General features: G+C 34.7%; 4 protein-coding genes across 4 annotated transcripts; 2 read left to right on the top strand and 2 right to left on the bottom strand.

The window, feature by feature from the left end:
* Window positions 1-1,835: 1,835 nt before the first annotated feature.
* Window positions 1,836-5,533, bottom strand: LOC116349233 (eukaryotic translation initiation factor 4H-like). Its single transcript, XM_031780578.1, has 6 exons — window positions 4,607-5,533; window positions 3,161-3,448; window positions 2,821-3,083; window positions 2,613-2,724; window positions 2,413-2,513; window positions 1,836-2,299 (listed from the first exon to the last, which is right to left on the bottom strand). Exons 1-6 carry the CDS (start codon window positions 4,639-4,641, stop codon window positions 2,139-2,141), a joined length of 960 nt encoding a protein of 319 aa, XP_031636438.1. The 5' UTR covers window positions 4,642-5,533; the 3' UTR covers window positions 1,836-2,138.
* Window positions 5,534-5,978: 445 nt separating this feature from the next.
* LOC116349112 (myb-binding protein 1A) lies at window positions 5,979-10,020 on the top strand. The gene is made up of 3 exons (XM_031780385.1): window positions 5,979-6,268; window positions 6,358-6,549; window positions 6,626-10,020. The coding sequence occupies exons 1-3, from the start codon at window positions 6,086-6,088 to the stop codon at window positions 9,914-9,916; spliced, it is 3,666 nt and encodes a 1,221-aa protein (XP_031636245.1). The 5' UTR covers window positions 5,979-6,085; the 3' UTR covers window positions 9,917-10,020.
* Window positions 10,006-13,581, bottom strand: LOC116349113 (multiple coagulation factor deficiency protein 2). The gene is made up of 4 exons (XM_031780387.1): window positions 13,498-13,581; window positions 10,803-11,068; window positions 10,392-10,735; window positions 10,006-10,324 (listed from the first exon to the last, which is right to left on the bottom strand). The coding sequence occupies exons 2-4, from the start codon at window positions 10,991-10,993 to the stop codon at window positions 10,200-10,202; spliced, it is 660 nt and encodes a 219-aa protein (XP_031636247.1). The 5' UTR covers window positions 10,994-11,068; window positions 13,498-13,581; the 3' UTR covers window positions 10,006-10,199.
* Window positions 13,582-14,927: 1,346 nt separating this feature from the next.
* LOC116349214 lies at window positions 14,928-16,418 on the top strand. The gene is made up of 3 exons (XM_031780550.1): window positions 14,928-15,309; window positions 15,394-15,517; window positions 16,036-16,418. Exons 1-3 carry the CDS (start codon window positions 15,007-15,009, stop codon window positions 16,317-16,319), a joined length of 711 nt encoding a protein of 236 aa, XP_031636410.1. The 5' UTR covers window positions 14,928-15,006; the 3' UTR covers window positions 16,320-16,418.
* The last annotated feature ends 9,362 nt before the right edge of the window (window positions 16,419-25,780 follow it).

Here is a 25,780-nt window from a genome sequence, read left to right as displayed (position 1 = left end):
ATAATTTTTGTTATTAGAACTTTTATTTTCGTCCGTTTTTCTGTTAATTCATTCAAATATTTTGTCAGTTTTATATACATAACCTTTAATTTATTGCTGACTTTTTTCTCTATGTTTTTCTTCTAAATTTATTTAAGATTGTTTTCTTTTTCGCTGTGCCGTTTTTTACAATACAATGTCAACATGTATCATAAAAGTATCGAAAAAAAATACAAATACAATGTGTGAAAACATGTGTAGTTGAACTCGTTCATTTTTTGTGGAATGTATCTCAGTTTTGACCCAGCATGCAGACGAAAACAAGAATGAACACTCAAGATAATACATATCCGTTCACATAGCCGGTGGTACAACGCCGTTTAGCAGATGGAAAGTTCTTTGTTGGAACGCTGTTGATGGAGATTCAAGGATCTGTTGACCTTCACCCAGCGTGTCAGTCAAAAACAAATTATATCTCTTGAATCATATTACGTATGGCCAATTTGTGTTGAAAGTTTGTTCGAGACATAACGAGATTGTTCAAGAATTCGAAGCTAATGGGACAAGCAATTAAATTCGAAATCGGAAAGAAAGTTGAGGAATTTAGTCGAGACGTGAAATAAAACAAGCACAGTTTATTTTTGAGTTTATAATATTTTTTGTTAGAACTTTTGTGTTTATTCATTTTTCTTTTTGTCCATGTTAATGAATCATTCAAATAATTCGTCAGTTTTCATTTCTTAACTTGTTGCTCATTTTTTTCTGCATGATTTTTTTTCTCAATTCATTTTACGTTTTTTTTTATTTTTCACTATGCAATATACATAATTCCGGTTTTCACATATAAATTTGAAAAATATCGTAACCAGACGGAGGGAAAAAACAAACGAAATATATTAAGTAAAAGCAAAAAAAAAAAAATTCCGAAATCAAACAGAAAAAGGAAATTGAATACTATTATTACAAATGTTATGTAGGAAAATTCGATTCGTATATATTGTTTGAGTTCAATTGTTTATGCGCTTTGTATTTTGTTTGTTTTACTCTTAAAATGCAAACGAAAAAAAAAAACATAATCATAGAATATAATTTAATAAGATAAGTAATATATGGGACAAAAACACATGGATCTGTGTTACATCTTAAATAGAGTTTAATAGATACTAGTCGATCGCTATGAATTCTGTTTATTACTTAATTGCAATTTAATTTGCTTGATTTTCATTTCATTTTTGACTTATCGAATAATTTATAAATCAACGTAAATTTCATAATCCAATGTTTGGTTGACGTTTAGTTAAATATACTTTATTTGTTTCATCAAAATTATTATTTTTTTGCTTGCTTTTCGTTATTCACCACATTTGTTTTTTTTTTGTTTAAATAGAAAAAAGTCGCTTTTCTAATTGTTTTTCATTTTGCCATTAATTTCAATATTTAGATAGGATGTTTTATTTTGACGACGTTAGCTTCTATATGTGACACGCACCCCAGAGTGAGAAAATTTATTACAAAAAAAGAGTTTTGGATTTTTTTATCATCATTATTTTGCTGTTGTTGTTGTGTGTTGATTTGTTGCTTTCAAATAGAAAAAATTACATGCATTTTAAATCTATAAATTTAAATTGATGTTACATTAAATCACTATGTACGATAATTATAATTATTATTGTTGCTGCAAATAAGTGTGGTGAGAGAGTAAACGAGAGAGTGTTTGTATGTTTTTTTTCTTCTTTTCTTTGTTTCTTTTAATGAATGAGTGAACGTGTTTGTTTTAGTTTAAACGCTTCCATATCTCTCCTTAAGGCTATTATTTTTCAGTTTGTTTACACATTGGGAATCTTGACCAATTTTGCATAATTTTTTTTTTTTTTTGAAATTTTCCTTTTGTTTTATTCAATTTTTGTTGTTAATTTTATTCACTTTGTTTTCATACATATAAAATAGTGTTTATACGTGTAAATCAACTGTCGCTGAATTTAGTGGGAACTTATTTTTCTTTAGTCTGCACATCCTTGGCATTATTTTTTTTGCTCGATAAAATAAATGTTGGGATGAATGTAAGTGTAATTGTGTGGTTGTTGTTGTTTTTTTTTTTGTTTAATTTCTCATGTGTTTTGTTTTTCTCTTCCATTTAAAATGTGTGTATTTCTTTTCTCTTAATTTTCGGTAGTTTCGCCTGGCTTAACCTTGGATAAATTCTCTTCTCGTGGCTTGGCCGAACCGAAAATTGCGGCTGCCTGTTTGGTTTCAGCCACAGCATTAATTGGTTCCGTAACTGTTCGAGGTTTTAATATTAGTCTTGGCCTCTCGGCTTCATCTGAAATTTGGAATTTGACATTAGATATTTATTTCATTGAATATCTTTATTTTCTTCTTTTCAGTGATTTTCAATTGGTAATTTGCTTTTAGCAATAAATAATAATAACTAACCATGCACTGGAGTGGCGGCAGAAGGAGGAGGTCTGCTATCCGGATTATTATTGAACGAAGTAGGACGTTCCTGATTTCCTCGTCGGTTATAATTTCCGTACCTAAAATCAAACAATGAATTCCACGATAATTTTTTTTTTAGTTCGCTTGTCAATGGTGACAGATTAGGTAAAAAAATGGTAAATTCTCATGTTATTTACCTTTCTTCACGATTATTGTAGGATCCTTCGCGTTGGTTTCTTTCGAAGCGTACCATTTGACCAGGACCATCGTCGCTGAAGTTACCGTAGCGGCCTCGATTAGCTGGACGGTCTAAATAAGCAATAGACACATAGTATATTAATTTATTTCACTTTTAATTATGACGATAGTAAGTGTGGGTGAGAGAGAGAGTGTGTGTGTACAAACCATGATAGTTGTTGCCAGCAGGCCGGCTGCTGTTACCTCGACCATCTCTACCGAAGTCTCTGCCATCTCGTCCATGATGGTTTTGATTGTAACCATCATTATTATAACGATCATTACCGCTTCGGAATTGATCATTATTCATTTGTTGTTGTGGTCTTCCGCCACGATTATAATTATTCATGTTACCATGATTACGTTGTTGGTTTTGCGGTTGTTGCTGTTGTCCTTGTCCCTGTTGCGGTCCGCGTTTATTAAAACCGCTCCTATTTTCATTTCAAAAATCGAATTTTAAATTATTATCAAAAAAAATGTTGATTAAAAGTGAGTTCTCTCTTCATACCTGTCCTTTTTCTGTTCGGCAACATCAATACGCAGTGGAGCATCACATTCGTCCAAAGAAATTCGGCCATCCAATTCGAGTGCCTCTTTTAAATCGGATAAATTTTCAAATTCCACATAACAAAAGCCCTTAAACAAATCTGTATCTTTGTCGTTGACCAAACGCACATGTTTCACATACAAGTTTGGAAAGATTTTCTTAACATCTCCTTGAACGATTCCCTGCGGTAAATTTCCAACGAATGCCAAATATGGTGGTTCAGTTGGCAATGGTTTTTTGCCATAACCTCTGCGAAAGAGAGAAAGATAAATAAACTCTCATTTTAATACATATTTTATTTTGTTTGTACGTAATTCAAATGCACTCAAAATGATTTAGAGTTATTTAATCAATAAATGAGCTGTGAAAATGTGTCATTCGCCTATTCGTTGTGCGTTTTATCAATATTATTGACGACTTTTGCTTTCATTACAATATACCGGCAATTTACGTCGACTTATGTAACATCCCCGGTCGTTATTTTTTATGTGTGCGCTTTGAAGTGGCAAAGCAAAAAACGAAAAGTGACAACAGATAGCAGAGAACGGCATGGTTTGTATTCTATACATGTCCGTCTATTTATGTGTATGTGTGTTCTTTTTGTAAAATTCAAATCATAGTGGCAATGCGTTCGTGTTCGGAGCGTACAAAGAGTCGGCATTGAAAGAAGAAAGAATCTCGCAATCGGATCGAAAGCGGAAAAGCAAAAGTGACTCTAAATTTAGAAAACCAAGTTATATATATATTTTTTTTTTAATAATTCCGGATGAAAGCGAAAACATTTTATTCGTGATGCTTAACGAAGTCAAGTTAACTTTTACTGCAGAAATTAAAAAAAAAAACAGTTCAACGAGCGAAACCGAAAAGAAGGGATGCCTTTTCTTTTTGTACAAAACCAGCAAGAGAAAGAGAAAAAAATCTGCCAAAATGTGATGTTGCCGACACACCGTCGTCATCGTCGTTGTCGTGCAAAGAACCATGTACACATACATACACGCATGCGATACATTTTAACCATAACAAAAACCAACAAAAACAACACAGTACACACAGTCTTGAATGTCTGCGAAAAACGAACACATTTTTGGCATATAAGATGTGTAATGCGGTAACTACGGCAAATAGACAGCGCTGCTAGGCCCATTTAAAACTATTCATTTATTGTTTGTTACTTCACATATTTTCCGTCTCTCTGTGTATACATCGACTTCCTAATTGTATCGAACTCTGTTGAATTTTAAGAGAGACACTCAATGTACAAAATATACCAATTGCATTTTTGCCTTACGCCAGACACGAATAATGAATGATGACAAAATCACAGCGACCCCACCAAAATAATTAAACTATTGACCACACATAAAATGATTTTCCATAACCAAAAAAAGAAGAAGAAAAAGGGCATACCTGGAGTTGTTATCATAGGCACCTCTACCAGCCATGTCGTATGAAAAACTTGTCGATATACTTTGTTTTACACAATATCAACGGTTAATGAGTGTAATAAAAGAAATATATCAACAAACAGTAATTGTTTTTCGTCGGTTTGTTCTTATTTTGATTGTACACCGGTTTAATAGCAGTACTTGAGATGTATCTGTAAATAATGATGGCGATTTTTCGAAATCCAAACAATGTGCGTGCGTGCGCGCGTTCAATGCACTCTTTTCTAATACTTTTATTCTTCTTCTTCGTTTTTTTTCTCTTTAATTTGATAGATGCTTTTATTGCTTTTTCTGCACTGTTGTCGGTATCGTTCAAACTTCACTTGTGAATTGCATACAATTGTTTATAAACACTGCGGTTAATTATTCCGACTACAGTTTTCCGACTACGGTTTTATTGGTGAAATCAAATTTTCTCTCAGATGATCTGTATTCATTCAAAGTTCTCATTCCAAACTCCAAAATTCTTATCGTAAATCACTGATTTCCGGTAAATAGTGTGTATTTTCTCAATGTTAATACATTTAACATAGGTCACAATTCACGATAAAAAAGTTCCGAATATCAAATCGTTCCTTCTTCCGAAATATTTTTTGCACTCAATGCTCGCCTTTTACGGAGCTAATTGTCTTAAGCGATTCTGTGTATTTCAATGCACAACTCGCGCAAAAAATTGATAAATTTATATTCAAAAAAAAAAAATTGCTCTTGAATTGTATACGAATTTATTTACGTTTTTAATACGTAAACATCACACTTGGCTATTCAAAGAATATCGATTTGATTTACTCCAATGATGATCTTTTTTCCGTACAAAATATCTCAAAATTTATTCAACATTTGAAAAAAAATGCACACACATTTGAGGAATGGTTTTAACCATTTGACACATGTTCAGCCGTCCAAATGATAAAGACGACTTTAGAAAAGAAAATGGCTATATTTCGTTCCGTTGCCGCCGCTTGATGCGTTCTTTTTAACGTCAATCAACGGACTCGCACACACACAACATTCCAAACATTTTGGCAAATTCAATGGAACCACCATTGCAAATGATTCAATATTAAAAATACTTTCTAAAATTTACATGGATTTTATTTCAAAAATAAAATAAAAAAATGCTAAATTTGTATGGTTGTTTATGTCGGTTCAGGTATCGCATTCGAACTTGTGTCACATTGGTTGGCGATGATGCACCGTAACGCAAACGATAGACGTTAGTGTGGCGAATTCGAAATGTGGTCGTATGTCTCTTTTCAATGTTCATCTATTTGTCTTGTATTTCCATGCGGCGCTGTGCACATGTCAATATAGCAAAGCATTCGCAATGGTATTACACTTTTGACAGTTTCACAGCGCTGAAAAACCACGTTCGTCTGACAAATAATAACCGAACTTGTGTTACGTTCGACCAAAGTATGTGTACATATTGTATGTGAATATGAAGGCGAAGGAACAGCACGTGGATGCTTTGAAACAAAGCAAAAACAATAAAAACTCAAATATTGGCAATAAAATATCGGAATCGTTCAAGAAACTAACGAATAGTGAAAAACTGAATCGAATCAATGGAGCCGTCAATTTATTACAACATTTAAAAGAGATAAAAATCGACGAAAATCAGGTATGTGTGTTATCATCCATACTACCAAATACATCGACCTTTTTTTAGGTTGGAAACATTTAAAAATGTTGGTTTTTGATGGATTTTAGGTGGAAAAAGTACGAAATGTTCGTCGATTTGTACGCGGTTTGGGGGCATCAACATCGGACTCCCGCAGTGGTTTCTACGCAGCATTGGTTGCATTTCTGGCAACAAATCCCGACGATTATCCGACAATCACAAATCTTTTTGAATTAATGGATGTCACATTAAGCGTTGGAGCTGGTAGCAATATCGAAAAAGTAAGTAAAAACTATCTGAAGTTTAATCAAACTACAGATATAAATATTTGCATTTTTTTTATGTTGAACTTTTTAGGAAGATTCAGATGCACTGATCGGTCGTGTGTTGGTATGCGCATCCATTTTGCATGCAAACAAATTGAATTCAGCTAGCGATAGTGAAATCAAAAAGTGCATTGAAACATTAATAAATGCATCGCATTATAAATCGTATCATTCATCGCTTGCATACACATTTTTATTGGAATTGCTGGAGAAAATCAGCGAAAAACAATTCAACAAAATAATGTGGCCATTGATGCAAAAAGAGCTGAAACGTCCATGGGAAAAACAAAACATCAACACCGTTCAGTTTCTCATCAAATGCCAATCGAAGTATCCGGCTGCTATTGATGAAGATTTTCTATCGTCTTCATTGCAAACCAGTGACATTCTCACACCGTTGGCATACAAACATTTAGGCCGTTTATTTTGGTCACCGGCCACCACAATGATTGCCGTCACTCATCCATCATACGAAGTGTTTGGTCAATTTTTGTCACAATGTGTGCCAGAGAAGAAACTGCTCGATTTTTGGTACAAGGAAATCAACGAAATTCTACTTGCACCAACGAAATTTAAAGAAATTGTCACATTGCGACTCCTCACCATCCTCTTCAATGGGTGCCAAATTAAAAGCAAAACCGCTATTGCCCTATTGTCAAATGCGTTCATTGCGCTGCTCACGAAATCTCTGCGAAGCAGCAAACAACAGAAAAACAATGACAACAGCTCACCAACATTATACACTCAATTTTTTAACGCAATTGAAAAGTACACAAAACAAGAATCAATTAGCGAAACTGACAAGGTAGCAATCATTTTGAAGTTCATCGATTTTCCCGGTACGTTGGTCATTGAAAAGTACACACCAATTCGTGTGATTCACAAGTTTATCGTACAATTGAAATCGGATGGTGTTAAAGAATTGGTCGAATTTTACAAGAACATTTTGCTCGATCGAAAGACAAAGAATCCAAAATCGAACGAAGGATGGTTGCACATGGAACGAGAGCATTGTGTTCAAATGCTGCAAACGCTAATTGTTCAGAAATCCGTTCAGAATGACAGAGATTGGCGTGCCGAACAATTGCAATTCCTTTTGAAATATGGCCTCTTCTATGTGAACAAGCAAACGGACGCAATCGTAAAGGAGCGCGACTCGGATGTGTTGCCAAATGATTTGGCGCACAAATTGAAGCAAGCATTCTTTTCGAGTTTGCAAGCAAAATCGCAAAATATTGAAGCTGAAAAAATCACTCTGCTCACGATCATCGAGTATTGTAACAAACAACTATCGAGTAAATCAATCAATAAAACATTACGTCATCCGTTATCTGATGATGCTCTCCAAGCATGGCGCAAAATGTATGCAAATGTAACGACAAAAAAGAAGACAAAAAAAATTCTGTACAACGTTTTCGATATTCTATTGATGCACATGGGACTGCAATTGTTTGTCGATGCTCAAATGGCCATTTTCTCGATTGACGATTTGGAAAAGTGTTTGGAGCGATCACAAAATAAACTAAAAGCAAAAACAAAGTCCAACGAAACAAATGAAGCCGAATGGATTGAAGTTGTGGTAGATTTATTCTTACAATTGTTGTCACAGAGCAAAAGTTTTATGCGAACCGTTGTCGACAATGTATTTCCCGAACTGTGTCCGGCGTTGACACCAGCAGCCGTTGATCAAATTTTAATGATGTTAGACATGAGCGAAAAGAATCCATTGACACCGCATAATGCGACGGCCGAAAGTGATGATGAAGAGATGGAATCAGACGATGAAACCGAATCGGATGAAGAGAATGGCATTGAAAGTGACGATGAAGATGCCGACGAGAGCAGTGATGATGAAGATTTCACGGACGCCGATGAAGAGGGCACGGTTACAGATCACTTAAGATCGGCCGTGTCACAAGCACTTGGCGGTGCCATTCCGGAAACTGACACTGAATCGGTTGACTTGAACGATATGGACGATGAGGAGGCTCAACGTTTGGATGCCGCCTTGTCCGATGCATTTAGAGCAATTCGCAAAAAAACTGGCGAAAGTAAAAAGAAAACAAAACTCGAACGAACGACCAACACAACGGTCATGCATTTTCGAATTCGTGTATTGGATTTAATTGAAATTTACTTGAAAACAAGCCCATCGCTGGCAATCACATTGAACATTTTAACCGATCTTATTCCAATGTACGAACAATGTGTTGGCAACAAAGACCATCAACCACTGGTTAATCGTTTACAACGTGTTTTACGAATGTTACTAAATCTACGTGAATTTTCGAACATTGATGATGTTAACGAAATCAAATTGTACGAACTATTCCAAAGTATTATCAATGTTAAAGCGAATCCAGTTGCCATCAACGAACAGAATAAATTACGTTCAAATTTGTGCGCATTTTTAATAGCCGTCAGTCAATTGTTGAACTCACCCGATCCGATTTTGCTGGAAGCCGTTGCCGGATGTTTGGAAAATTTCTTGAGGGTGAGAAATCCAAAAGTTCAGTACACTGTGTTCAGTGACATTTTCAAAACACGATGGGTTGGTGTGTGGCGCCTGGGTCAAATTATTGCCCGGACGAGTCTATTGCGAGCCGATAAATGTCGACCATTCCGACGATCACAGGCCATCGATTTGCTTAGCATGATGTATAAGAATCATGGTTTTATCGCAAACGATACAAACGAATTCAATGAACATAATATTAAAATTGAAGCGGCCATTCATGTATATGTTGAATGGGCCAAAACAAGCGATCAAGTTTCGTCAAAAGAATTCTCGTCTCTGTTGGTATTGTTCCAAGAAATGCACAAATGCACACAGACAATTGGCAATTATAAATGCACCGTTAAATGGCCGAAAATTTGCGACAGCGTTCAATTGATTCGTCAGAAAATCGAACTCGACTCATATCAAGTTTATTTTGCGTTCTGCAAACGATTGGAAATTAAGGATATCAAAAATAGCGAAGTTGATACGTCAAAGACAAAGAACGGATTCAACACTGAAAACGGCCATCAGAACAGTGATGGAGAAGACGAAGAAGCTGACGAAGAGAATGGAGGAGAAGAAGAAAGCGAAGAGGAGATCGTGATCGAATCGAAACCAACAGTAACAAATGGTGTAACAAATGGTAAGAAACGAAAAGCCGATACCGACAATGGTGGATTAAGCAAAAAACGAAAGGCAAAACTAGAGAAAAAACTACGAAAACAAAATCGCCTCAAAATGTCATCGGCAGGTATGGAAGATGTTGCATTTTCATTTACACCACAAACAAACAATGATAAAGAAGATATGGACTCTGATTGAGAAAAAAAACATCCAGTAAAATAGTATCGGAGCGCATAATTCATTGCATACTTTGTTTTAAAGTAATTTCAAATGTCAATAAAATCTTATTTTATTAATTCAAATTATTGCATTCCACTTTTATTTATTATATTCAAAAGATCTTTGTCGACAAAAAAAAATAGAATTTTGCTAAATTCAGATGAAAGTTGTAAGTACACAGCTGATGGATGTATCAAAACGGAGTTCAAACACCAACAAGGTAAAACGCTCTTCCATTGACATCGATTATTAAAAGGCTTTTTTACAATTCTGGGTGTTGTTCTTCGGTCACAGCATTGCCCAATTTTACAGCAGCCGTATATTCAGCGTAATTCAAGTAGCCATCATTATTCAGATCGGCCAAATTCAAAAAATTGTCGAGTACATCTAAAAATTCAAAAGAAAAAAACAATCGCTGTTAAATCCATATGTATGCTATGTGATTGATACGAACCTATAATGTGATTAATATTTTGGTTAACTATTTGTCCATTTTCATCAAGTTCTAGAAGTTTTAAATTTGATACATTCGACGCCGAACTGTTATCGAGCGCCGTTTGATCTTCTTGTGTTCCGCTCGCTTCGTTGTTTTCGCTTCCTTTATCGTGTTCATGATCGTCTTCAGATGCAGAATGGTGTGTCGCGGAATAGAATATTTCCAAGCCATCTAATTTATCATTATTATCTAAATCGTGAACTTTAAAGTACATGTAATTTCTCTCCTCTTCTGTCATTTCTTCGACATTTTTCTGATTTGGTAAGTCATGTTGGTGAGCATTTAAATCTTCTTGAATGTGCCTGCAATTCGAGCGCCAATATTAAATGTCATGAAATAAATAACAAAGCAGGTGCAATTAATACATACTGAGCATTAAACGCCAAGTGTTCGTTAATATGTTGTTGTTCGTCAGCGCGACGTTTTTCACTTTTCGGATGATGTGGTCCACGGGCGTAGCAAAAGTCAATCAGAAGTGAATACAATAGAAAAATTCCAATCATTCGACGAGTAATGTTTATTCGTCTCGTAATGTTGTTCAATATATCAATTTGTTGCATTTTTCTTTCGTTTAATCCAAAATATTTTGTATCTGAATTGATGTCGTTGATACAACGAACAACGAAATTTGTCTCCTATGAATAAAATAATTACATATAAAACAAATGTTATGATTTCAATACTGGTTTTGGGTAATAGGAGACATAGAAAAAGAGAGAGAGGAAAAAGTGTCGTCAAACCGTGTTGAAAGCAAATAGATGGGTATAACCAAGGGATTGAATTGATGGTGGGCTTTGCTCTCATTACATTTCAATTTGAATGTAGACGCCGATTCAATGCCAGTATTCACTTGCTTCATGCACACAAAGTACATCGAATTATCATATAATTAGAGGCATTGATGCTAAGGGGTACATATCGTATTGAAGATATGAGGCTATTGCGTAGTATAACAAGTTATCGTGAGTCTTGGTTCAGAGCAAAAAAAAAACACCAGATGAGTTCCCATGGAGAACGGATTCAAAATACCATTGAATAATTTTAAAAGAAATTTCTGGACTTTTATTGGTCTTCATTTTTATGGTGACAAAATTAATCGCCTCTAGATTTTTCGTAACATTTTGGAACTCCTTTAGATTGTCAATTTCATGTCCATCCCCCTGAAATTGAAACTGCAACCATGTATACGAATTTGTTGGCAGTATTCTTTGTTATTGGAACATTGGCCAAAATACAAGAATCGCATGTGACATATTTGGAAAGTGGTTTGATATAAAATTACAGTTTAATGCACTGGTCCCTATAATCAAGCGTTGAATTTTTTTTTGCAGACGAAAAAAACCCCTATTTTGCATCCCATTCATGCGTACTTGTTGAAGCGATACATTCTAAAGATAAACGCACGTATGTTTACATTTTTCTTCCTTTCTCTCTCGGTGTCGCTCTTTCGATGTACGATTGAGTACTCCAACAAACTTGTCGCATTGATTCGTTATTTGTGTGTCGATGTTGAAATGCGATTAGAGTTCGACTTTCGCACACAATAACCAAATCTGTATCAATTCTATGGAAAGTCGGAAATAGTTTGGTGTGTACAATAATAATAGCAGCGCGAATCTGTTCCATTCACTGCCGCACATGAATGAAACAATAAAAGTAATTGAAATCGCCTACATTGACGATTCATTCCAAATGAGTGACAACACCTCAGGGGGCTTTCAGTGTGAGCAAGCGGAATGTAAAAGAAAAATGCTTGCTTGCGGTGATAGTGGTGTATTTTATCCTTTGATGAGCATTAATCCAAATGTGCCTTTGTACAAACTCAACGATGATGGTAATAATTTGAGGGGATTAACGCACATTTCGATATATATGGACAAAATTGAGTACAGCTTTGCATAAAAATTGTACTCCCAATTTTCTTTGATGCTACCAAACACAAAAAAATCGGAAAAACAATCAAGTGGCACACAATGCCGAAAAAAATCTATCGAAGTCTCTTATTTTTCAAGAAATTATCGAATGTTTGCTTGAAAAACCCTACGGCATCGTAAAAGTGCAACCTGAGTCTTAAAAGAGTCCATTCGATCGGAATATCAAACCTCATCAATGTCATCATCAAATAACAATGAAAATGTGACAAATATTCAATTTACGAGACTGTTTCAAGTTTCTACATACATACAATCTACCACCAGCAAAGAATGTACTCAATGCACAAAGCGAAACATATGCAAAAAAACGAATATGAACGAATTGACGAAAGCCGATGAACAAGAGATGCAGAAGAATTAACCACCATGTGACATATGGGACATTTCGAGGGTATGATTTACAACAAGGCCGATTAGTACAAACACCTTCATACGTGCACAGCAACCACTACGGTTGTGACTGTATGACAATAGAGGCGCCGACACAGCTCAACTGGTCGCGATGCATAAATACGCTAGGGAACATGGAACTAAGTGATTTGTGTGCCTATTTCGTATATACATACATGCATTTGCACCCTATAAATAATAGTGCTGTTTGATGAATGCTGTTTTACTTGTGCAGAACAACCCTCCTTGTAATGTGTTACAACAAATCGTTTTTTAAATAGATTTAAGTATTATTATATGTTATGAATAAAATGGAAATCGTATCAAATTACTAGAATGGGCCAGCTTTTCAGCTTCGCTAGTATCAATGGTCACAATGACAAATACGATGAATAAATATGACAAATGCCACACTCATTAACAAGCAATGAATCTTCACTTTAATGAATTTGAATGAAGAAGATGGGTCAGCCACGGATTTGACGAGAGAAAAAATGTTCGTTTCAACTCTTTAGATTCGAAGAAATTGAAATTGCTTGCGTTCATTCACTGAAAAAATTACGTGTTTACTTTGAAAAGATTAATTACCGTTTGAATCGACAGGTAAACAACAGATTACATAACACCACACTCTTAAATAACAGCTATCAGGGGACGTGTTTAACAAATTATTTAACGATTTTCTTTTATAATTATGAATGAATAGATTATTCAGAGAGTATTTGAACACACGCACTTACTTTAGTCAAATTTCTATGATCAACACTCGGTTTTAAATGAAATGTCAAATGGTTGTTTTGCGAATGGATTTGTTGTTGTTCTAAAGCTCGTGCTATGGGAGAAAAATCAATAGCAAAAACATTGCCAAAGCGAATGAATATGTCAAAAGCGGCGAAATCCAATTGCAGACATGCGCATCACTCAAGCATCTTTATTTCAAATATTCGTGCATATATCGTTCCTGAATCTAACGCATTCACTGAATTTCAAATGTTTTGCTTTTAAATATTGAATAATTTAATAATTGATAAACAACAACAATAACCATAATGTTGAATCTATATATCGACTTTTGATCTTGACAAATAGATTTTCATGTCACAAATAGAATTATTAAATGCTTCGAGGAAACCATACATAATGAATTTTTTTTTTCGCTGACAAAATCACACTCTAGAATTTACTGGTAATATGATTCATTTGAAGCATTTGCCAGCGAAGAATTTTCATCTTTTTTCCTCACCAAAATCATGCATACAAAAGATGCACACAAGCTGGTTGCATGTTTTTCTGTTCGCTGCAATTGAAAGTAAGTTTTTCATTGTATCTATTCCGAAGAAAATGGCAATCGAATTAAGTGAAAATTTGCATTCACCTATTCAGTTGCAGGAAGCGAGTGCTTGCAACAAAACTGATGATTATGATGATGATGACGACGATGATGTTCAAAAGATGGCTTTCAGTTTCTTTTGTTTTCACTCAAATTGAGGATTTCTCTCTCTCCCTCTGGCTCTTTCTTTCTCGCCGATTTCGCGATTCTATGGTGCATATTATCGCCGAAAGTAAATTATGCTTGAAATCGTTGAATATATACAAAAATAAGACGCACATCGCTTGAAAATTGACTGCATCGAATTTGGAAAATGTTTACTAAGATCTAATATTGCACGTATGCATTTTTTATCTTTTTTTCTCGAGCGATGAATCAAGATTAAAGTGCATGCATATGCACACACAGGTAAATGAAGCATTGAAATGATGTTAAAGCAAATATATTATACGTTTATGTATCCATCCAATTTGTACAGATTCACTTGTGATAGTGATTTTTGCTCGTTTCTCAACGTACAACCGTCGTTGACAAAAAAAAAAAAAAAAAAAAAAACAGATATAGATGAGCAGTTCTTTGTACCATGAAATTGTTTTGTCATAATAATGGATGCGATAATAGTTTTGTCTTTTGTTACTGTTGTCTTTGTCATTGTTTGCTCGATAACATGCTCAACGATTTTCATTTTATTTACTCACATTTTTTTTGCCCCGAAAAGAGTTTTTTTGCGAACAAAAACATACCTACCATTTTTTTTCTCAATTTTTTACTACCTGCACATTTCCTTATAAATCAACTGACAGAAACAGTACATGGATTAGTTTGACTTGGTTTCTTAAGCAGTGCGCGTCACTTGGACTGAATAATATATATAGACCAATCTCTCTCAGTCAAGAATTGTAACGAAAATATATAAAAAATGTTATTTAAATGTGTGATTGGTGTTTGGATGATAACAATTGCGGTGAAATCTGTACGCTGCGATGATATCGCTCAAAATGAAATTCAAGATTCAAATTATGGAGGTGATCAATATGGAAATCGACAAGAAATTGAGAATGTGCCGGGGAATGGACCAAACGACGCACCCATCGTGTACGGACCACAACCACCATCTGGAAGCTGGTTTGATTCAGCACGAAATGCATTAAATGGACCCACAGGACAAATTGTCGTTTCTATGGCCAGGGAAATGATATCCCGTTCGACTGGAAATAGTCAGGTAAAAAAAATTAAAAAAATTATGTTTTTTTTCTTTTTGTTTGATTTCAAAACTTTTTTTAAATTTCAACAATTTTTTTGGCAGATTTTAAGTTTAAATTTGACGAATCTGTTGATTTTGGTGATGTTGAAGGCATTAATTTTTGCTGCCGGTCTTATTGGAGCGGGCAATTGGGGTGGTCAATATGCAAGGGCACGTGCATTGGATTGTAAGTTCTGCTTTCCTACTTCGCTAATATGAAAATTGTTTCCTTGACAAAAAAAAAACTATTTAACATTCAGTGAAAGTGTTTTTTTTACAACTTTTAAATTATATTTCCACATAAATTATGTTCCGTTAATTCATTTCATCCAATTAATAAGTGCATACAGAAAATTCAGAATTGGCGTGCTATGTTCAAGTGAAAATATACAAGTTCACATGAATTTTCAACCGAGCGAATCGTTGCTGCTGTTTGCATTTTGTATGCGAATCGTTGCGGAAACAAACGAGTTGAATCACCTATTTTTTTTAGTCACACAATAAAGTGTTCATATTTTTGAAACAACATGTGAATGCCATTTAAATCGAATATTTTGATCAAATCGTATCGCACAAACAAAAGACATTGCACAATCTTTGTTATGTATTCTGTTTGTAATAACTATGTAATAATTAATTGCCCGTATTAATTAATCATGAAATGAATCACTGTTTTGTGTAATAAAAAAAAATCCCTCATTGCAGCTTCCTTCATACGAACAGACGAGGCGCCGCTATTCATTGGCTATTTAGCATTGGAGGGTTCGGGTCAAGATGGATGTTTGAATCAAGCGGCTTGCAAATCGCCGGACATTGCACGAGAGTATATGAAAGCTGCAATGGCTGTTATCAAAGGCTCGGAAATGTTTGATCAACATTTTTTCAATACAACCAGACTTTATTCATACACACTGAATCAAATGGAGCATTCAATTCAACGTGGAATAGACGGTGATGACTGTGATTTGATTTATCATTGTCACCTGTAACTCAATTTCTCATTTCCTCTCCACTTGGGATTTGCTAGAGGAATATTGCACTGATTAAAATTGTCAATTTATTTCGTCTTTGTTACATTTTTTTAGTCATGGTATTTCGGTTTAGGCTTAGTGAGAATATGTTCAAGTGAAAATAAAATTCTTCCGAAAAAAAAATCTTCCCATTTTTGTCCGTTTTTGTGTGTGATTTTAAACGAATGTTTAGAGTAATGTAGAAGATCCATTAACTGCGATAAGGATTTTTTTTGCTGTAGCCAGTGATATTTATTTTATTGTATTATTTGCCTGGTTGTCCCTTGTCCTTGGAATGACGACAGAAAAACGGCCACTATCTAAAGCCATTTGTAATTTTTATCTCGAAACTTTTGTTGTCAGTCGATGGTGTTGCGTATGTGTGTGTTTAAAAACGAAATAGGCGAAAAATTGTTTGCTCGAAAAGAAGATAATGTCGGGCATATTTAATACATTTGATATACATTAATACCATTTTATACTTTGGTTTTCATGTTGAAATTGTTTGGCTCTGACTACCCGAATAATGGCCGCTTTTGCAGGTCATCATCGTCGTTTTCACTCGCTGCTTCGTCCGCCACAACACTTGGTAATATATACGACCGAGAGAGAGAGAGAGGGAGAGAGAGAGAGGGATAAAAAACATTTTTGCAATCTGCCGTTAAATTTAATGTGATTTTCGTGTTGGTCCTCTTTACATGCATGCGCCACAATTTAAATGTTTGGCTTGTTGTGTTAAGTTTTGCTCAGATAATGGGCTTTCACTTTGATCCTTTTGCACTTGCTTACGTGTATCTATTATTTGATGTTGTATGTTGTTGTATGCCGTACATACGCAAGCACAGCCAATGCCATTGGATCGGACGCTATTAGTGCTAATGGATTGTTCTTTAGTAGCCGCTTTTAAGTAATATCTATTTGGATATTTTAAGAGTGATTTTTTTTGCTGTTGTCACATTTTCCGTGTCCTCTCCTGGTGTTTTTGTCATTAGGAAGGAATTTCGAGAGCGAGGCGAAAAAAGTCATTTGGTATGCGTGCGGTTGTAAAAATGTATACCCATTTTCCACTAAATAAAATTCAAAGGCAAACCCACAATTCCGATAATAATTCCTGGAAAGCTAAAAAATGTTTCCTGCTTATTCGAGAAAAAAAAAAACAACTGAAGAGCAAAACCCTCAAATTCATCTGAATGACAAAGTGAATATTTCATTAAAGTGGCTCAGCCATAAGTGAACGGCCAAAACTTTCCGAGAAAAGTGAATCAAAATGAGAGAGAGAGAGAGAGAGAAAAGGTCTTTGAGAGACGACCAACCGCACATTGACTCAAACCGCGTGTTTTATGAAATGTTAAATTTTCTTCCGTTTAAAGTGTTCAACTACCAGAAAATTGCTAAACTGCTCATTTTACATGTCAAGTGACATGTTTCTCTCTTTGACAATTAGCCATTTTCCGATACCGACAACAACAGAACAAGACAGTTTAATTAATTTGCGTTCAGCTTCATTTTCTTATAAAAACTCCGCCGACTCAATGAAAATCAATGAAAGTACCATTTTTACATATTTTTTTTCGTGTAGTACTTGGCAAAGCAAAACGACCGTGGTGGAATGAACGAGTGTCAAATTTAACACAGTAACCAGATGTATATGCCCCGATTTCACGTCGAATTCTAAAAGAATGGAATAATATTTAAAGTGGAATTTTGAAATGTTTTCAAAATCCATTGCTGCAAAAGTTTGACAATGCATAAATAAAAAAAGGGCAAAAAATCTGTCTACAGACTTGTATTCAAAAGCAATTTTTATTACGAGTGAGCGTATTCGCTAGAGAAATTCGAGTGTTGATCAAGTTGATGCCTCAGGCGCACATATGTCACCCAATACTTAGCAATTCATATGGTGCTTAGAAACAACCATATAAAATGATTCGTTTGAAAAATATACACATTTCATATGCTCCCGATATGAAAATGAAGATGTATAACTTTATTTCAAATGTCGAGCACTGTTGTTTTTTTTCAACTCACAAATTCAAAAATCATACTTGTTAACAGACGATATAATCACGATGTATAATGTTACAAATGCAATTATTTAGCATCATAATGATCTTTATCGAGGATATGAGAGAATACGGTGTATGTATGTAATATTTACAAATGAGCCGGTTCGTTCATTTATTGTAAACTGTGTGTGTGTTTGATCAGTCAAACAACATGTTCAACCACGAGTTTGAGTTGATTATATGCGTGTTGAAAATCGATAATTACAGCCTTAATCGCAAATTCAATTAGAACCGTACACGCATATGTTTCGATTTAGCTGGATTACATTAATTATTTTTTATCCCGTTCACTCTATTTTTTTCATACGAAACTACAAAAAAGGGCCAAAGTCAAATAGGTGCGAATTTCCAGAAATTATTATTACGGAAAATGCGTTACTAGACCAATCATTATTCAATAATTATGGCAAATAGTGAAAATGAGTTTCCATTGCCGTGAGGTCTTGTGCAATTGCCAATTCTACAAAAAAAATGATTGCTGTTGTTGTTGCTGACTCATTTGTTTGAATCACATGACGCAACGGGCTTGCGATTAGCATAAAAGTGTTTAATAATTTTTCCCAGCAGAGAAACAGAGAAAGTGCGTGCATCACACGACAAAGATGATTTTCAAAATAGCAATGAACATAAAATTTGCACAAAATTTATGGCGAAATCAATTAATGAATGTTCTCTATTGCGACATGTATTCATTTGCGTTCACGCATTTGAAATGGTCGCGCGATTTTCACGGAAAAAAATTCACAATTCCGTGCACTATTTTTCCAACCGTTTTATGATAAGCCAAAGCGAACAAATGGAATGACGAGCGAACGAGGGACAGAGAGAAAGCGGAGAAAGATAGCCTATTTTGCATATTGATACAAAACGAATGAAAATTGTATGCATAGGATATATGTCTCATTGTTTCGATTGCCATCGGCATTGCATGAATTATACTGTTAAATTTTGCTGAATTTCATATCGTTATGTTACCGACGATTTTCCTGCGCTACATTCGATATTCGATGCATGCGCATGAAAATTTCTTTTGGCCGTTGTTTTTGTTGTTGGTTCGTTGCTTTTGCAATGGCGATAAAGTGAGAGAGTGATAAGCAAACCGAATCGCTGTGCGGGATGATAGAGAATGAAATGCGACAGAGGAATATAATTTTCAAATGGAAACAATGCAAATAGAACAGCCGAACACCATTCTAATTTGCATTTTACGGAAAATTAATAGAACGCTGTTCACAAAGTTGTGAATTTAATCGAAATTAGAGGTGCGTCTAGCTTCGTATCGCCATAAATTTTTGCCATTTTGCACGTATTGGTTGAGCGAATGAACATTTGTCTATAGTTTTCAACTTCGATGAAAACGCACGAATACGTTTACCCTGACAAATGGAGTTTGTACCGACGATGTGTTTGTCGGTGTATGTTGAATGCCGAAAATAATTTTCCAAGCCAATTTTATTTGTTCGCAATGAAATTGCTTTCGGTTGGTTAATGCTGTGCGCCCCAAAACCAATGCTGTTTATAGAACACTTGATATTTTCGGTGCGAGATTTTTTTTCTTCTCAAGCGTATTTTTGCTGCAAAGTTGCCGTACACACTATTCGCTTTCTGTTTACGGCAATATCAACGGCATATTAGTTCTAGATGGCCTGAAGATAGTATTTCTATTAAACACAAAAAAAAACTTTCTGCAGAAAAATCAACAAGGGCAAAAGTGATAGAGCAACTTTACGGTTACCGAGTGTTATGTAGAAAAATATACGCGCTAATTTTCCCAACAACACATGGAAAAAGTCAACGGCAGTGAAAGATTTCCCAATAACCTTTTCCCATTTTTCTCTCTATCTCGTTCTGTATTCGCATCAAAATACAACTGAAAAAAAAAATAATTCCAAGGGTAATGAGTTTTTAATAGAAAAGACGTCAGTTTTATCTTATTCGCAGGCTGTTGTGGCAAGCGCATCTTTCAATCGAGACACAAACATGCTAGCCATCACCAAAATATTCAACGAAATAAACCATAACAAAGAATTTTTCTTCAGAAATCGAAGCACCCACTTTGTCCTTTTCCAATTCGTGTTCTGCACATGTCTGCAAGCCAGCTCGTTCGTTTTGATCGTGAAAAAAAAAGAAACATTTTAATGTGAAGCGTCCCGTTAATATATATAACAACAAAATACAAGAACGACATCAAGTTGAAGAGGCGAATTGCAATCAAAGCATAACATTTCTATCGATAAATTCGAATATGTTACCCGAGGTATTTTCTATTAAGTTGACTGAACAATATAGCGTACGCGCACATTGGGGATGTCATATTACTTTTATATACAATATGTATTACTATAATATATTTTATTTGAACTTCATTTCTCATGTATAAAGTTGGCATTTTTTTTGCTTCTGCCTCTGCTTCTTCTTTTCTCGTAATAATTTTCTCGTTCATCATCAACACGACGGAATCTTAATGTAAGACGAGATCGAATGGAGACAGAGTTTGCTGTGTGCTCGACTTTTTCGTTCAATTTTTCCATCAAAAAGCGTAAATGACTTTTTCTGAATGAATAACTTTGTGCAATGGCGTTTTTCAAGCATCGCCAAGCATCGATTTGATAACTTTCTATCAGGCGCTTATTAAGACGGAACAATTTTTATCACATTTTTTTTTCTTCTTCTTTCGTTGCCTCCAATTCATCAATCTATCTCTTTCTTTCATTCTTTTTACCTATTCTCTTTTTCGCTTTTTCATCCGTTCTATATTTGCACGTTTACACTCAGCGCTCAACAATTCGCATCACTTATAAGCATCAAGCATTGAAATATAATATCCTCTTGATTTTGTAGCTGGTAGAAAAGTGGCCTCGGTGTGTGTGCGCGCCATAAACGACAAGGAAAAAAAAAACAATTTTCTTTCAATTTTAGTTGACAATTATTTATCTCATCCGGTTTATTGGATTTTGTTTGACAAAAGATTGCTTCGATTTAGCACCATCAATGGCAAATACACATATACGGCATGCACGTCCGTTGCCATTAACGTATCTACCATCGGAAGTTTACATGCAAAAATTGTAATTATTTCACATAATTGCCTCAATATCATTGTATACGAACAGAGAATGGATACGAACGGCATTCCACTTTCCTTTACAGAATTTTATATAGAACAAAAAAGAAAGCACACACGCACACTTACACAAGTTACATTTTACAACAGTGTTATCAATTTTCAATGGTTATTGCCGAGTGTATTAGACTGCTTGTTTTGCAACCGTTATTCTATTCTGCATTTTATTCCCTGTTCAACCACTCTATTCAAACTTTGACGTTGCCAGCTTTTTAGATTAAAATCTAAAAACTTTTATTATCCATTTCAACAACAACGTCAAACTATAATTGAGTCCCAAAGCACTTTTCTACACTTATATTCAAGTTTGTTTTTCGATTTTTTTTTATTGTGCCATCGTGTGCATGTGTATACTGTGCTTCTCTTCAACAACCTCAAAGTTTTCGCACAAAAACACATCTACACACATTTCACTGTGCACACGTAAAGTAAATCGATTCGAAACTGTTAGCCAATCTCCAGAAAGTCAGGATTTGTTCTAATTGAAATAGACAAATAGTCTGAAATTATTTTAATTTCGAGTTTTTTTTCGTTCAACTTTTCTCTTAAAAGAGATAATGAAGAAGAAGAAGAAGAAAAAAATCGTCTCTAATGAAAATGTTTGGTGAAACACTCAAATCTCGTAATGCCAGATTATATTGTCAAATGTGAAAGCATGTCGTTTATGCATTAGAATGGAAATGTCCGCTCCATTTGTACGGATTGCATTATGAAATTGATGCTCCAAGAGCAGAGATAGAGTTTAGGTTTCAATTGAGAATGCATCGAAAATGAGCAAGTCATCACAAACTGCATTTGATGCACTAATCGAATGCAGCTGGGGTTTGTCGATTTTGAATTGACCATGCTGAAAATGTTGAAAAACAAATACAGACATGCATTTTCATATTGCAGTGAAAAGAACAAAGATAGACGATCTATCGAAGGGGATAGACACCAGTATATTCAAGGTAATTAGAAAACATTCGGATAAATATCATGATTTCGGGAGACTTTTTACTGGAAATCGTATAGATTTATTTTCAGATAGATTCAAAATGATTGATTCAACTTAGGCTAGTTTCAACCCCCTGCAATATATCTCTAAATCAGCAAATAAAGTGCTCTATAAAATGATATACATATTTCAAATTCGAATTGAAATTCAGATTAATATTAGATATGTGCACTTAACCTCACCACAACTGTGCAACATTGGGGTAGATGTAATCTGTGTGACTTTTATCTCGTATTCACTTTTTCTCGATGTATGTATCTCTATTTGCGATTCGATGTTGTGTTTTTTCATGTTTTATTCACAAACATGCCAACAAAAACGATGTCTGATTGTTCCAGTTTCCCTCAACCCATGAGACGTTTTTAGAAAAATCGTTTGCTGATGAAGGATAACAAACATTGAAATTGTGAATTGGGTTAGATATCATTCCGAGCAATTTTTTAAACATATGAAAATGAATAATTAATTGTTTGAAATCTATTAAAAGTACAAATTGAGTCTGTTTCATCTTGTTGATTCGCTTCAAATCGCTTTCATGTTTCTATTTCATGGATGCATGCATTGGCTTAAAGCAGATGCTTACCATTTCGCAAATTGAGTGTTTTCCATAGATTTTTTTACGAAATACGAATTCAATTGAATAGACAGCCATTTCCGACTGAAAAATTGTTACATCGTTTGATTTGCACTATGAAATTGTTACATTGATTGACCATATAGTTATTCAACGTTTGTGTACTGATGAGAGACCAGGAGAGAGAGAGTTGAAGAAAATGCAATTTTTGCGTTTATTGAATTGAGCTCACTGATCAAGATCTTGGATATGTGCGTGTGTGACAACATGCATTTCAGTTGTGAAATAAGTATTTCCGTTGGAAATGTAACCCCTTGCTCAATGGCAAAGGCGTTTACAGTGTGATTTGCTGACTTTATAGCATAATATTAATTGAAGAAGGTCGTCGGACACGTGCTCTCAATTTGAGACCTTGATACACAATAAAGCGAACCAACACCGGAATCACGACCGCTCGCACTTTTGGTTGTATTTACACTTGAATCAAATGAATGAATTCGAATGTGAACAACAAGCCATCTAATTTCAATTGTCAAAATATTGAGTCATGCGGTGCCATTGTTTGCGATACAAACACTTTATTATTATTTTGCATTTTGGGTGGTCGACCCAAAACGGCTGAGAAAAAGTGGGCGTTCTGAACAAATGAGACACTTATATCTTGTTCGATTAATAAAAGGTAAGTGCTGACTTTAAAAGGACAGATAATTATACCCTTTCTAATTTATTTGATTCAGGCACCACGTGTCCATGCTTGTTTGGCATCCACATACTTTTTTCTCGATTATAAATCCCGAATATTTAATAAAATGAAAAACTTGACAATTGAACTGTAATAACAGTCATTGAAATTAACCAGTTTGAAATGCATAATGGGTGTGATGCATTTCGATTGGTATTTTGACATATTTATTATTTGGTAGAACACTAGACAACCACAATTAGCGCGATAGACGCATTGACGCCATGACAAAAAAAAATTATGTAATTGAAAAAAACGGAACAATAACGTCAACTTGTGAACGTTTTCGAGCATGTTCGAGAGACTCTTTGTACCACAAATATAATAATAATAATTCAGGATGTAACTAATTGTAAGCGGAAAAATGGAATAATGAAGGAAATAATGTGAGAATGAAACTGCAATTTTTCACAGCATTTTTTTTCGCTGCCACTGTTGTCACAACAGAAAATAAGCGCCGGAAATCACAATTTTTCATCAAAGTAAGTTTTAATATAAAAATGTGCATTTGTAACAACATTACACTTCTATGAACTAAATGCTGGAAATTACATTCGTTACAATGCAAAAAAGCGGTGGAAAATGTGACGTATTTATACAATGGTGTGCCACACATGTGTAATTAGGAAATTTCAATTGGGTGCACTTTTATTGTGTGATTTAATCACAACCTAAATAGTTTGACCGAACAAAATAATGCCCATATCATTTGTATTTTTGTGCCGGACGTATAAGACAAAATTCGATTACAAGCTACTGAACACAGTGCACGGAGAGAGGTACAGAGACAGAGAGAGAGAGTTAAAAAAAAGATGTCAAACGAATCAAACGGAATTTAAATTAAAAAGTGCATTTTATTGAACAAGAAAAGTGGCGAAAAAACGCGTACACGAGCTGTCAATAAATTTCGATCAGTTTCCCGGGAAAAAGGATTATTATTTTCCGCACACGTCCGATCCTGTTTCATGCGCACACGTTTGCTTTTGAGAAGAGAAAAAAAAATATAAAATATATATCGACGAGCACGCAAAAACTGACATGATGAATTGTTTTCCGATTTGTATGAGCATGATTAAAGCCAACACAAAAATGAAAAACTTTTTTTTGTTTGCATGCGAAGCGGTTAGTATTTGGGTCCGCTTTTTTATGCTCAGTACATTTTTCTTCAATTCATCAATATGGCATGATGGCTGAACAACATTTCATTTATTTTGAATAATTTATGCATGTAATTTTTCTCGCGCATCATATCCGGCTGAAAGCGAATAAAATGACATATATCTTTATTAGGATAAAAGTGTGTGTGTGTTTGTCGCGAATGTGTAAATGACAATGGACATGGCTTCATTTCAAATGCCATCTCCGCAATACAAAACAAATTTATTTCAATTCTATTCTTCTTTTACCCATTTTTTTTCTTATTGCAATCGATGATTTTTGTTCAGCATGCATGAAAAACAGCGAGCATTTTTTTATTGAGAGGAAGAGAAGACATGAAAATAAACATAAAATTGAAAGGTAAAACCAATCATCGAACAATCTCATGGGTTGGAAATGGTTTCGGTTCGTTCATCAGCATATGGATTTGGCAATGCGAAACAAGATAAAAAAATGTGCACAATTGTGAAATTGAGAAGCCGTGTTAGATGGATGCATTTAGCTGCACGAAATTAGAAAATCGAGAAAAAAAAACGCTGCATACTCATACAACGCAACACTTAATTGAAGCAACAAGGCTGTTAGATGAAGACTCAAACGGACATGTTTTTTTTTTCTTTTGCACACTGTGTTCATTATGATTGGATCGTTGTAGAGAAATGGTCATCAATCATGTATCCATACGTAGGTTGCTCCATAATTTTTTTTAAAATGGTACTTATAGTGTTGCCCGATGTAAACCATTGTCATATTCGTAAAGTTTGATGTTTTGGTATGTA

The sequence above is a fragment of the Contarinia nasturtii genome, unplaced genomic scaffold (assembly GCF_009176525.2).
Source record: "Contarinia nasturtii isolate CC-2019 unplaced genomic scaffold, AAFC_CNas_1.1 Cnas_scaffold_2806, whole genome shotgun sequence".
Taxonomy (NCBI): Eukaryota; Metazoa; Arthropoda; class Insecta; order Diptera; family Cecidomyiidae; genus Contarinia; species Contarinia nasturtii.
The sequence above is the reverse complement of the archived record's forward strand: the minus strand, read 5'-3'. Positions and strand labels throughout refer to the sequence as shown.

What these genes read in the sequence shown, in the direction of transcription:
- LOC116349233 (XM_031780578.1), bottom strand. Translation starts at nt 4,641, where the DNA reads ATGGCTGGTAGAGGTGCCTATGATAACAACTCCAG. An exon ending in GCCGAACAGAAAAAGGACAG is followed by an intron (nt 3,084 to 3,160) that starts GTATGAAGAGAG and finishes AAATGAAAATAG; the next exon opens with GAGCGGTTTTAATAAACGCG. An exon ending in TACAATAATCGTGAAGAAAG is followed by an intron (nt 2,514 to 2,612) that starts GTAAATAACATG and finishes GTTTGATTTTAG; the next exon opens with GTACGGAAATTATAACCGAC.
- LOC116349112 (XM_031780385.1), top strand. Translation starts at nt 6,086, where the DNA reads ATGAAGGCGAAGGAACAGCACGTGGATGCTTTGAAACAAAGCAAAAAC. An exon ending in TAAAAATCGACGAAAATCAG is followed by an intron (nt 6,269 to 6,357) that starts GTATGTGTGTTA and finishes GATGGATTTTAG; the next exon opens with GTGGAAAAAGTACGAAATGT. An exon ending in CTGGTAGCAATATCGAAAAA is followed by an intron (nt 6,550 to 6,625) that starts GTAAGTAAAAAC and finishes TGAACTTTTTAG; the next exon opens with GAAGATTCAGATGCACTGAT.
- LOC116349113 (XM_031780387.1), bottom strand. Translation starts at nt 10,993, where the DNA reads ATGCAACAAATTGATATATTGAACAACATTACGAGACGAATAAACATT. An exon ending in CACTTGGCGTTTAATGCTCA is followed by an intron (nt 10,736 to 10,802) that starts GTATGTATTAAT and finishes CTCGAATTGCAG; the next exon opens with GCACATTCAAGAAGATTTAA. An exon ending in AAATATTAATCACATTATAG is followed by an intron (nt 10,325 to 10,391) that starts GTTCGTATCAAT and finishes TTGAATTTTTAG; the next exon opens with ATGTACTCGACAATTTTTTG.
- LOC116349214 (XM_031780550.1), top strand. Translation starts at nt 15,007, where the DNA reads ATGTTATTTAAATGTGTGATTGGTGTTTGGATGATAACAATTGCGGTG. An exon ending in GTTCGACTGGAAATAGTCAG is followed by an intron (nt 15,310 to 15,393) that starts GTAAAAAAAATT and finishes TTTTTTTGGCAG; the next exon opens with ATTTTAAGTTTAAATTTGAC. An exon ending in AAGGGCACGTGCATTGGATT is followed by an intron (nt 15,518 to 16,035) that starts GTAAGTTCTGCT and finishes CCCTCATTGCAG; the next exon opens with CTTCCTTCATACGAACAGAC.